Here is a 13199-nt window from a genome sequence, read left to right on the forward strand (position 1 = left end):
TTAATGCAAATATTTAGTGTAATTTTGACATCTCTGTCCTTATTGTAAATACTTTTGGTTCATTTTGTAAAGAGAAGTTGGCATGTCTGTGGCCAGGGAGAGCTGAGCTGTCCAGTCTGTTGAACGGGGCACATTTGGAGAGACTTGGACTGCTCCCTGGGGTGCTCATTGCTGATCCTGTATCCTGCCTGTGGCTGGAACTAATGGAGAGCTGATTTTGTTGCAGAGTCAGCTGTTCCTGGGTTGCTCCCCCATCAGAGCACAAAGAAGGTTCACAATGAAGGGAGTGACGAGCTGGAGCTGTCGCAGCGAGGGCCAAACACCACCATGGGCTCCCCAGCTGCTCCCACCAGTGCTCAGAAACAATCCAAGAAAGGGGAGTCTCAGTCCAGCTCTTCAAAATCTGAATCCATGCAGAACAGCCCAAAATCCTGCCCAACTCCAGAGGTCAGTATGGGAGTCCCCTCTGCTGCCTGTGCTTTCCAACCAGAAGGGAGTACATGCGTGGCTGAGAGCACCAGTAAAGTTGCATTCATTCCCTTCTGGCTGCCTGAAGAAAATAGAATAAACAAGAGGAAAACCATAGGAAAATACTGAAATTACTTCAGATGTCATGTCTTTAATGCTCATTTGAATATTTTGCTGTGTTCCATGAAGGAAACAGCTGGATAGACAGTGCCTGGGAGCTTGGAGGAATGGGATGGGATGTGTGAAGTAGCTCTTGCTTAGCTTCCTTGTGGCATCTCAGCTGCCACTAAGACATATAAAGGCTACAAACCAGAATTTTTAGCATGAGGAGAAACTGTGTCCAGACTATTTTTCGCCTTGAGCTGTGAATGAGGAACTCAAACTTCTTGTGTGGTGTTTTTAGTTACTAAGATATTGGTGAAAGAAACCACGAGAGGGTGCCAAGTTTGTGCTAAGAGGGATGGAGCTAACAGGCTTTTCATGTTTGTGCCATCAAGATCTCCTTGATGGTTGTTGCTGCTTCTTCCCAGGAACCCTTTTGTGGTGGTGTGGGGTTCCCTTGAGCAGGAGTTGATGCTCTCTCCTGTGCATCACTGGAGGGGACAGACTTTAGGGCAGAGAAGTGCTGTGAGCAGGGCCAGGTGTGGTGGCCTGAGAGGCACCTTTTGCTCTTTTTTCCCTGAGTACTAAAGCTGCTGAAGTGCTGAGGTGCCCAGCTCAGGACAGCCACAACAAAGGGCTGCTTCAGTGCCAGGCAGAGCCTCCCACTGTGTCAGAGGTCAAGGAAGTGCCATGCTCAGAGACAAAGTGAAGGTCACACCTGGGGAGGAACAGGTATGGAACTGTTAGCAATTCTATAGCAGGAAAAAAGCCTACTTTTTAATTCAAGAAAAAGCTTGGAAGCCAGCCTGCCTCCCTGGAGAGACAGATGCCTGCAGAGATCAGTGTGGGACCCTTGGAAAAGAGCCAGTGCCTGGAGAGTTTGGCTTCCACAGTACATAACTGTGGGAACATTCCAGGCTAAGCCCCTTCATTTGGGTGTTACAGATTTTTGTTCTGCAAGGACATGGGGTAGGATTGCATTACAAGGAGTACAGTACCTTGAAAAGATGATCTGAACTCCTCCTGAGATTGGCTCTTTATGTGTTAAAAAAATACTTTGTGTTCTGTGACTGTGTTCACAGGGGTTTTTGGATGAGAGGAGAGACGAGAATGTTGACTTCATGTTCAGAAGGCTTGATTTATTATTTTATGATATATATATATTACATTATAACTATACTAAAAAGAAAAGGAAAGGAAAAGGTTTCCTCAGAACTTAGCTAAGCTAAGAATAGAAAAGAAAGAATGACAACAAAGGCAGCTGGCTCGGACAGAGAGCGAGAGCCAGCTCTGCCGTGACTGGTCAGTAAATCTAAACATCTACAGGAGACCCATCATGGATTCACTTGGTACATTCTACAGCAGCAGACAACCATTGTTTACATTTGTCTCCGAGGCCACAGCTTCTCAGAAGGGAGAAAAATCCCAAGAATAGATTTTTCACAAAAGATGTCTGCGACAGTGTTCTGGTGCCTGCAATGGGTCTTCATCAAAAATACGTTTGCCTTGAGGTCTGCTTTAAAAAGGCAGCTTGAATTGGTTCATTGGCACAAATTCAGACAAACCCCAGGGAGTGCACTGCCTCAAGAAGGGTTGCATTACATAACCCATTGCCACTGGATGTAAAATCCCAACATGTCACTGGGATCAAAACAACTGAGAGAAATTTCCCAAAGGTGCTTTGCCAGTAGGCACCAACTGCCCAGAAGGTGCAGCCTTCAGCTTAGGAAGTGCAGAAGGAGCTGCTGGCTAGAAAGGGAGAGGTTGTAACAGGAGTGGGGGCTTCCTGCCCTGACTTTCATTCAGCATGTGCTGTTAGCAGAGTCAGCTAAAACCAAAAGTTTCAATCAAAGCTCTGTCTAAAGTACATAGACATCCTACAGGAAATTTACAGGTATTGGAGAGGACAGAAGCAGTTAAAGACCCCAACATCCAACAGAGCTCCTTTGTTCAGGTTGACATTTCTGTTGCATACAGGCACAGCTCCCATTTAGAGGTAGCAGGAAACCAATATACTGAATTATGGATGTCTGGGGTGGAAGAGGTTTCCAGAGCCTCTAGTCAAATCTCCTGCTCCAGTGGGATTGTCACCAGCTTTGGATCAGTGTGGCCATGGCTCTGCTGAGCTCAGGCTGCAGGTTCTTCAAGAATAGAGATCCCCCCAGCTCTGGGAGCTGTTCCCAAGGCTGTATCACCCACCTGGGCAAGGAGTTTTTGCTGATGTCTGACTGGAAGCTCTGAAGCTCCAACTTGGGGCTGTTGCCTCTTATTACTACTTCCTCACCTAAAAAGTCAAAAAGTCATTCTTAGAGATGGTCCTTAGCCCAGGAGCCAGACTGACACCAGCCAAGAGATTAGAGGATTTGTTCACTGTGTACAAACACTCTGAGTATTCTTTTACTCCTTATCTTTAACATTTTTAGGTGGACACTGCGAGTGAAATGGAGGAACTGGATGTTGACAGCATCTCCCTCATGCCAGAGCCAGGCAGCCAAGGCCCTGCAAAGCTCCAGGTGTTCTTAGCTCGATACAGGTACTGAGCGCTCATTGCCTGTGCTCTGAGAAGTTACACAGTTATCCACAGTTCCCTACTTCACAATCTTCTCTAGGATTCACCACTGTTAGGAGTGGATAATCGTAGGTTAGACCTTATATCTTATTTCTCCATGGCGTTTTCACACTGGAAGAGCTGAGAGTGTCTAGTCTGAAGAAGAGAAGGCTCTGGGGAGACCTTAGAGCTCTTTCCAGGGCCTAAAGGGGCTCCAGGGGAGCTGGAGAGGGACTGGGGACAAATACCTGGAGTGACAGGACAAGGGAATGGCTTCCCACTGCCAGAGGGCAGGGATGGATGGGATATTGGAATGGAATTGTTCCCTGTGAGGGTGGGCAGGCCCTGGCACAGGGTGCCCAGAGCAGCTGGGGCTGCCCCTGGATCCCTGGCAGTGCCCAAGGCCAGGCTGGATGGGGCTTGGAGCACCCTGGGACAGTGTGAAGTGTCCCTGCCATGGCAGGGAGTGGAATGAGATGAGCTTTTGGGTGCCTTCCAACTCAAACCATTCCATGATTGAATGATTTGAGACCTGCAACTTCCTGCACAATCCAGGCTTAGCTCAACAAAAGCACATTAAGCTCAGTAGCTCTTCAGTGAACAGCACTGTGTGAAACTTTAAATATTTAGTCTCTGTTGAAAATTAGTTCAACTGACATATTCCTTGAATTGTCTGTTTTTTTCAGAGTAGTGCAAGAATTCTTCTCCAAGAAATCTTGTTCCATCAATTAAGTAAATTTCAGCTTAGAATTTCTGAAATTTTTGCCCGAATGCTTCTGACTGTAATTTTTAAAGAGAAAAAAAAAAGCCAGATGTTTTGTTTGTTGCCATTCACTGAGCCATCATGGTCAAGCCCACGTTGCTACAGTTCAGTGTATTACCTGTCCTTCAGCTTTTCCATTGGGAGGAAGAGAACAGGGATGGTTCTGTGCTTGTGAGGAGCGCATCAGATGTGGTCTGTGTCTTCATGCCAGTCTTGGGCCCATAAGGTCTCAGTCATATCACAGAGAGATAAACATTGCTTTGGCATGATGAAAACCCTTTTAAGGGGTAAAGAACAGGAATTGGCAGTAGGTGTTTGTAAAGATAAAGGTTTTTCATGAGGCATTTTCCTGTGAAATGAGACCCTCTGATTAGTCTGAGGATCCCTGGGTAGGCAGGTTAGAGCTGCCTAGAGTCCAAGCCATATCACCAATGTATGTCTAATTTTCTTGCTGGTGAAGTTTTTGGAGTGCTGTTTAAAATGTGGGGTTAGAGCAGGAGGAGACACCACTGCCTCTCTGTGCAGCCTCTTCCAGTGTTTGCTCAACCTCAAAGAAATTTTTCCTCAGGTTCTGGTGAAATTTCCTGTTTGTTTGTGCCCACTACCCCTTGTCGTGTTGCTGGGCACCAGTGGAAAGCATCTGGCCCCCTCCTCTTGACACCCACCCCAAATATACCTGTGCATTGATAAAATCCCCTTTCTGTTGACTTTTCTCCAGGCTGAATAGGCCCAGCTCCCTCAGCCTGTCCTCAGAGAGATGCTCCAGTCCCTTCAGCATCCTTATATCCCTGTTCCTTTGGATGTAACAAGTGATCTGTTCTGCTCCTCAGAAATTATCTGTTATTAAATATTTTTATATGTAAACTACAGTTTACATGTATACCTTTGTCTGTGGATTTTGCTGCTTACCAAAGTGGAGTCATTCCCAATGAACTGAAAGCTTATCAGCATCACAGCTGTAATGTGTTGCTGGGAAGATTCCTATGCAAATTAAGTCTTCCAATTGTAAATATTTCAGCTACAATCCTTTTGATGGACCTAATGAAAATCCAGAGGCAGAACTTCCACTGACTGCTGGAGAATATATTTACATCTATGGAGACATGGATGAAGATGGCTTCTTTGAAGGTGTGTTTTAGTAAAATGAAATGTGACCGAACTGCTATGGAGTGTTGGTTTCTCTCCAGAAAACGAGAGAGACATTTAGCAAACCTTGAGACCTCAAGGTAAAGAGTTTGTACCCAAAGTTAGTTCGTTGGATGAGCAGATCTTGTTGGAAATGGCTTTATTTATGTTATGAATAAATTAAGCCTAAGCTATGAAATCTTTGTCTATTGATTTCAGTGGAAATTTTGCCACTACTTTCAGCAAGTTCCAGGTTTCATCCCCAATGGTTTCAGCTCCCATATGGTTCCTCCCTCACCATGGAGAGGACCATGTTCAGCCTCTTTTGCAGATGGGCTGTTTCCCTCTTTCCAGTGCCTGTAGTGAGCCAGGGACTGCAGCAGATAATGGGCTCCATTGCCTCGTGCTCTTTTGACAAAGAGAGGTGCATTAATCAACCCAGACTACAATTGTGACCTTTGCTGGTGTTACACAGTGTTGCTGTTCTGGTCCCTTTGTAAACATGGTCCTGGTTGACTAAAAGGTGGATGGAATTGAAACCAAGATTTGTGGGCTGTAAATTTGTGTTGAGGTTTTTTTGTGGAGCCACTTGCTTAAGGGGGGGATAAATTCCTGATTTCCTGAGGTGCTTTGCAAGAGCTGAGACAAATGCATGTGTGTTGCACTGCTTGCTCTGTGACTGCTCTGCCTCATTTTTCTTTCTTTCTATTCCCAAGCTTTTCATTTATTTGTTTGTTTATTGTTTAAAAAGATTATTCTTTACTAACCTTTTCTGCTTTCCCTGCTTTCACTTGATTTGCTGTAGGTAGAGTTTGGAAGGGAGAAGGCAGTGCAGTCCCTGTGTGCTGCTCATCTGTGGTTTGATGGGTTTGCACAGACCAAGTGCTGTTTGTCTGTTGTCCCCACAAGTCTTTTTGGGACACCTTTAGTAGAGGAGTTAACTTAAGAAAGAAGGGAGCTAAAAGGAAGGCTAGAGCTGAATACAGAGCTGGGAAGATGGACTTTCTGGAGGAAATACTGCAAACCCCAAATCTGTATGGCTGGGAGAAGACGTAAAATCATCCAGCTGGGTAGTTTGGGAAGGCTAAAAAAGTTAGTGAAAGAGCTGTGATGAGGAAGAATGGGACAATGAAGAAGGAGAAAGCCTTTAGCTAGTTACACAACCCAGCCTTTTACTTAATCGGTTTTGAAATGTGTGAAGCAGTGAATTTCCTCACTGTGTCCTTTGGGACCTAACAAGGGAAGCCCTAGGAAATCAGGAAGCATTGCCAGAAATAACCTCCCTGAGATCTTTTCCACTCTTGACTGCTGAGCTGTTGTACCCTGGCAAAGATGTTGTGCCATAGTCCTGGCAGCTGAGTTAGAAGGTCAATGGCAGGAGCAGTGGTAACAGGTGTCCTGTTTTTTGTTTAGGGGAGCTGATGGATGGCCGGCGAGGGCTGGTCCCCTCCAATTTTGTTGAGCGAGTTTCAGATGATGACCTCATGATGTTTCTGCCTCCAGAGCTGAATGATCTCACCCATAGCTCATACCAGGAGAAAAGTTTGGTCAGTACAAGCACCAGCAGTGGAGATAAGAGTGAGTTTTCCATTGAAGAGAGTAGTGCCAGTCCGTTGGCCAGCAGAGCAGAAGGAGACCAGGAGGAGCCCGTTAGTCACACAGCAGTGCCTTACCCAAGAAAACTGACTCTTATCAAGCAGCTTGCCAGAAGCATAGTTGTAGGCTGGGAGCCACCTCTTTTGCCAGCTGGCTGTCCAGACATACAAAGCTACAACATCTATGTGGATGAAGAGCTACGTCAGAACGTGAAGAGTGGCCTTCAGACCAAAGCAGTGATAGAGAAGCTGGATTTACACAGCAGGGCTTACCGCGTGTCCGTGCAGACGGTGACGGAGCACGGCAGCTCGGATAAACTGCGCTGCACTTTCTTCGTGGGGCAGGATTTTGGCGTGGCACCAACGATGCTGAAAGTCAGAAGCGTCACAGCCACATCAGCAGAAGTCACGTGGCTTCCCTGCAACAGCAACTACAGCCACGGGGTGTATCTCAATGGGCAGGAGTGTGATGTGACCAAGCCGGGCGTGTACTGGTACACCTTCCGCAACCTGCAGCCCAGCACCCAGTACGTGGCCAAGCTGGAGGCCCGGCCCATGAAAAGTCCTTGGGAAGAGGTGCCCAAGGGGCAGGAGCAGGACTCAGCCGTGATACACTTCACTACCCCTCTAGCAGGTACTGCAGGCCTCTGCACATGGAGAGGCTGTGCTTAACTGGCCCTTTGCTGGGAAGCCATAGGGCAGAGGGAAGCAAGCTTGATTAGGTCCCCAAAGCCTGAGGTGCTGCACTGTTTTGTCTTAATGTTTTTCTTACTTTATTTTAAAATTTGATTAGCCCTTTTGCTTTCATTTGCTCTGGGAAGACATCCTGTGTGCTGGTTGGGCAGGGAAGAGATGGTTTACCATGACTTTGCTCCAAGGATTGCTGCATCTTGGCCTCAGCTACTTTTGCAAAGTTCTGTTTTCTGTGCATTAAAGCTTTCACAGAACAAGAGCACCTTATTTTCTCTGGTTCTGTCTGACATTTCCCAATACTGGCCTGGCTGTTGTAGTTCAGTTCTGCAGGGGCAAGGCTGGTTGGGAGTTTGCTCTTTGGTTCTAACCAGGGTTGAGCTTTATGCTGTAGCCAGATAAGCAAGAGGAAATTGTGTTTGGTCTCTCACAGGCACACCTGATGCTCCTTTGGATGTCCAGGTGGAACATGGTCCCTCTCCAGGTATCCTGGTTATCAGCTGGTTACCTGTCACCATTGATGCTGAAGGATCTTCCAATGGGGTGCGGGTCACTGGCTATGCCGTGTACGCGGATGGACAGAAGGTACTGCCTGTGCAGGGGGCTGGGCTGTTGCAGGGGGAGCATGAAGTATCAGACCTTAAGACATGGAAAGCTTGATCCAGGAAGGGTCTTGAAGAGGCAGTAGCAGTCTTGGGCCCAGAAAGGAGTGACATCAGAGAAGGGACGTTGCTTGGGCTGTGTGATGCACACTGCAAAAGACATCTGTCCGGGTTTTGGAGGTGCTCCTGGAGCAGGACCCTCCAGCAGCAAAACAGCCTCCTCTGCTCAGCCCAGGCACTGGCCTGATCCTTTGGCAAACAGTCCCCAGGGTGTGGACAGAGCACAAGGACAAGTACACAGCCACCACTGGGGCTTTCTTGCAAATGTGAGGACCGAGGTGTAGTGCTCCAGCATAAAGTTGGCATCCTCACAGCATGGGCAGAAGAGTGTGTGGGGGGGGGGGAATCTGCCCCTCTGCCATGCTTAGGTGAGACCCCACCTGCAGAGCTGCCTCCAGCTCTGGGGCCCCCAACATCAGAGGGATGTGGAGCTGCTGGAGCGAGTCAGACAAGGCCAGGGAGACGCTTCAAGGGTTGGAGTCCCTCTCCTCTGGAGCCAGGCTGGGAGAGCTGAGGGTGTTCACCTGGAAAAGAGAAGGCTCCAGGGGGATCTCAGAGCTTGTTCCAGGGCTTCAGGAGAGCTGGAGAGGGACTGAGGGCAAGGGGTGGAGGGACAGGACACAGGCAATGGCTTCCAATAGCCAGAAGTCAGGGTTAGGTGGGATACTGGGAAGAAATTGTTCCCTGTGAGGGTAAAGACGCCCAGGCACATATTGTCCAGAGAAGCTTTGACTGCCCCAGGCCTGGTGGTGTCCAAGGCCAGGTTGGACGAGGCTTGGAGCAACCTGGGGTGCTCCAAGTGGAAGGTGTCCCTGCCCATGGCGGGGGCTGGAATGAGATGGTTTTTAAGGTTCCTTCCAACCCAAACCATTTCGTCATTTTAACATACAAACACCCCAGGGTTCTGTTTGTTCAGTACTGTTACTGATACAGAACATCCAAGGACATTCTGTATTGAAAATGTCCTGTGGTCTTATGCACACATGATGTTGTTTGAGGAGCACAGTGCAAAACAGAATGATGCTGTGTTGGATAATTGCTCTTTTGTCGTGGAAATGCTTTTTCCTCTTCACAGATGAAAAAAAGGAAGAGTCTGGGAAGGTGGTTGAAAGAGCGGCCTAAAAAAGGGAAAAGCTCCTTAAGGCTTAGGAAACAAGGAGGGTTAAAATCTGGAGTAGGAGAGGATATATTCATAATTTTTTTAGACTGTTCAGTTTCTCAAATTTCTCTTTAACATTCATTCTTCTCAGATAGTGTGCAGAAGGGTGGGAATTGTGCACAGCTGCTCTCCAGAACTGTGGGTTCTATCAGCTTTGGGTTGGGAATTGAAGGGCTGAGCTATGCACAATAAATAATTCCTTCCTGTTCTTTTGCTTACAGGTGATAGAAGTTACTTCTCCAACTGCTGGGAGTGTCCTGGTGGACTTGTCCCAGCTTCAGATGTTCCAGGTGTGCCGTGAGGTTTCTGTGAGGACGATGTCTCAGTACGGGGAGTCCGTGGATTCGGTTCCAGCCCAGATTTCTTCGGTCCTGCTGCAATCCTCCCACTGCCCTTCCTCTGTGTGCACCACTGTCCCCCCCAGACTGCCCCGCTGGGCCCCCAGGGCCTTGCTGCCTCCCCGCAGCCCACAGCACACGTTCCAACAGAAAATTCCTGCTGAGAGCTCAGATGCCAAATTGACTGATCCCTCCTCCAGCCCTGTTGGCTCAGTGCAACCTCTGACAGAAGAAGCCTCTTCCCCAGCACACCTCCCCTCCCCTGGTGCTTCCTCGGTGCAGGCTCCAGGCACTTTTCTGCAGGGCTTGGACATTGAAGGAGACAAGAAATGCCTGAGTGTTCCTCCCCAACAGGTTGGCACAGTGCTCCCAGGGCCTGGCACGGAGCCTGGGCCTTCCCAGAAACAGGGAATGCAACAGCTGGGTGAAGGGATGGAGGTGCAGGTAAGTGCTTACATCTCCTGCCCAGTGCCAGGTGTGCAGGGAAGGGCAGTGGATCCTTCTTGGGGAGTGGGACAGAATGCCACTGAGCACCTTTCTGTGACACAGCGTCACCTCTGCACCATCATCCAGTGGTGGCAAACTGTCAGAGTTTTGGCTGCTGTTGTGTACCTGGAAGATGCAGCTCACCTCTTGATTCTGTTTGCTAGCATATGAGGAAGTGAGAAAAGGAAGAATTTGCAGAGTTAAAAGGTTAAAAGGATGTTCCCATGTTAGTCTGGCATTGCTGTGCTCTCTGACTTGAAGGGACCTTCTGCAGTCTGGTGGGTTTGTACAAGACAGTGGTAGAGCACTTCAGTGGATGGCAGCCGTGGCTGCAGAACTGGCAGACTGTTCTGACACTGGCTATTTAGGGTTCCCAGTGGGTAGGTGAAATTCCCAGTGGGATAGGTGAGTGCTTTCAGAGTTCTTTTAGGACAGTGGTGAGGATGTCTGAGAGCTGTATAATGATGGTGGATGATTGTTCTGTGACGATGGGGAAGTGGGCCCTCCTGTTGTGGGATGTATTACATCAGGGAAAAGGATCTATTTCCCACTCCGACTTTTAACATCAGAACTCATAGGAGTGCTTCAAACTGTTAAATTTAGCAGAACTTTATTAATCATGGCAGTGTGACCTTGTGAAGGGTCAGAGTTAGGCTGAGACTTCTGAAAATTGCTGAAGCAAGAGCAGCATGGTGGGCCCAAGCCCAAAGGCCAGCTCAATACCCAGAAGAACTGAAATGTTGAGTCCAAAATTTCAGAGGTCAGTGCCTGATCATTTGCAGCTCACAGTACCTTGGGTCAACTGCTGGATTCATTTACCCACATTTCATAGAACCATGGAATGGTTGGGGTTTCAAGGCACATTATAGATCATCTGGTGCCTGACAGGGACACCTTCCACTAGGCCAGGCTGCTCCAGGCCTCATCCAGCCTGGCCTTGAACACTTCCAGGGATGAGGAGTGCCATGGTGGATTTGTCCCAGATTCGGATGTTTGTGGTGTGTCAGGAGATTTCTGTGAGAGTGATATCTCAGCCAGTGGATTCAGTACCAGCCCAAATTTCCTTGTTTTTTTGTGAGACTCTTACTGCACTTCACATGTTCCCAGCAATGTTGCCTCTGGACGTTCAGGTGTCTGGCATAGATGGCTGCACTTGTGGTGGTTGCTTTGCCTCCTTTGTGGAGAGGAGTGAAATGAGTGCTCCCAGGATGCAAATCATCCTTCTCACTTGAGGTGTGTCTCTTCACTTGGCTGTCAGCAAAGGGAGTCAGGGCAGGAAATCTGAGCTGTGAGATTAGACATGAGATCAGGACCTGCCTGGCTTTTGTCCAGGGGACATTGAGAAGCTTGACACTGCAATGTCTCAATGTTCCTGGGGTCTGATCCTTCAGTGTTTTCAAAGTGCCTGGTACATAAGGACAAGGTTCTTTTCTGCTGCAAAATGTAGGGAAGTTCCCTTGGTCAGAGTAAGAGAAAGGTGGTTGATAAGGCCCACCTGCCTTACCCTTCTTGTTTCTGGAGTTCCATTCCTCCATCTCCCAGAGGTTTTCTTGGACTGGTTGGAATACAGATGAAGATTTTCTTTAATTCTCATTAGGTGATCTAATCAGAAGCTTGTTGCACTCTCTGTGTTTATTGTTCTTCATTAATTCTCCTTTTCTTTACGCCCCAGGAAATTCTGGAGTAGTGTCCTCATCTCCAGCTCAACCCAATGTGCTGATGTCTAGGCCATTCCTCTGGCAGATGACAGTCTGACAAGGGAAATCACCTTGTTGTATAGCTTGGGCTCTTCTTGCAGCCCTGAAACTTGTTACACTCCATGCCCTTGTGGGCCTTGCTGAGCTGCAGCACTGGGGGCGCAATGTGTCACCTGGCACCTGAGGACAGGACGGGCTTTGTTCCAGGGCTGGCCTAGATTCCCAAGCTGCAAGTTGCCTGCCAAAATACTTGTATGCCTAGAGCAAAGAGCGTGTCAAAGGGTCAAAGAGTTTGGGGTGATAAGACTCCATTTTGGTGCATAAGTAGTCTGAGACACCTCCCCTTTCACTGTTGGTTTGTTTCCCAGATGGAGCAACCAAGAACAAAAGCAGCGGAGCAGGGAAGCCCGATGGACAGTGGGGTGAAGCTCCAAACAGAAACCTGCCACGTGTGCTCTGTGCAGGAGGCACCCAAAGGTCCCAGTGCTGACATGGAGAGAGAGGCAGAGAAGCATCTGAGCCCAGAGCCTCCGTCCTCCCCCAGCCAGGCTGGGGAAATGCAGGGCACCTTCCAAGATGGGAGCAGCTGCCAGGACTTTCTGAGGTTGTCTCCTGGCAAGGAAGTGAAGAAAGAAATGTCCAGAGTGAATAGAGAGGTTTGTTTAACCTTGGCTTGTGTCCATGGAGGGATGTGAACTGTACTTGGCCTCCTGAGTTTTCCAGCCTTAGACAGTGCTGTTCTGCAGGCTTTGAAGTGAGGCTGATGGTTGTGTGTGTCCAAATGTGCCAGTCACTCCCTTGGGTGCTGCCTCCTTTCTTTCCTACCACACCTGAGCTGTGTGTGTGCTCAGAGATAGGAAAAATGCTCCTTTGTTGCTGAAATAGAGTCTGGGAGAACTGAGAAAATGTGTTTTGCTTTTCAACAGCAAGAAGAAAAACTGTCAGAAATGGGCCGCCGACAGTTGACCCTTTTCAGTGAGCACAACCGGAGTTCTGACCTTTCAGATATTTTGGAAGAGGAGGAAGAAGATGAGCTGTCTTCAGAAGCTCTGGAAGAGAAGAAATGGGACCAGAGAGAGCCATGTTCCCAGGAGAATGGGGAAAAGGTAACGTGTTCTGAGTGCTGCCTGTGGGGAGCGCCGGTGCAGCCATCCCATGCCATCAGCTCACAGGAGGAGGGGCTGCGCTGAGCCTTTCCCAAAGTCCTGCTGCTCTGCTTTTACTCCCAGTGTTGGCTCAAGGTAGTAAAAACACAGGTTCTTTGGGAGAGGGAAGGGTGTTTGTTTGTAATAAATGGAGCCAGGGTTTAATTAGTTGGAAAAACACACAGTGTGATGTGGTGTTTAAAATCAGTTGGGGGTGATTTGAGTTCTTAACACAGACAGTAAACAGGGAGCAGTCAATGCTCTCAGGCACAGGGTGTGGTTTTTGGGGTGTCATATGCAGGGCCAGGAGTTGGCCTCAATCTTTGTGCATCCCTTCCAGCTCAGGATGTTCCTTGATTCTGTGATTATTTGGCTTAGGTCTTGATGCTTTCTGTTGCCAGGGATGGCATGTAGGAGGAGA

The 13199-nt window shown here is 48.3% G+C and overlaps 1 protein-coding gene across 11 annotated transcripts in view; it reads left to right on the plus strand.

The window, feature by feature from the left end:
* The window catches only part of TSPOAP1 (TSPO associated protein 1), a 67504-nt gene that overhangs the window by 34933 nt on the left and 19372 nt on the right, over positions 1-13199 (plus strand). For 9 of the 11 annotated variants that reach the window (XM_074557005.1, XM_005493732.3, XM_026797275.2 and 6 more), the window contains 8 exons: positions 227-447; positions 2994-3103; positions 4900-5009; positions 6420-7235; positions 7725-7876; positions 9334-9894; positions 12002-12289; positions 12560-12739. In XM_074557005.1, coding sequence (XP_074413106.1) covers positions 227-447; positions 2994-3103; positions 4900-5009; positions 6420-7235; positions 7725-7876; positions 9334-9894; positions 12002-12289; positions 12560-12739 — 2438 coding nt within the window. The remainder of the gene's footprint in view (positions 1-226; positions 448-2993; positions 3104-4899; positions 5010-6419; positions 7236-7724; positions 7877-9333; positions 9895-12001; positions 12290-12559; positions 12740-13199) is intronic. The other 2 variants (XM_026797278.2, XM_026797279.2) reach the window with 2 other exon arrangements.

This window comes from Zonotrichia albicollis, chromosome 22 (assembly GCF_047830755.1).
Source record: "Zonotrichia albicollis isolate bZonAlb1 chromosome 22, bZonAlb1.hap1, whole genome shotgun sequence".
Classification (NCBI taxonomy): Eukaryota; Metazoa; Chordata; class Aves; order Passeriformes; family Passerellidae; genus Zonotrichia; species Zonotrichia albicollis.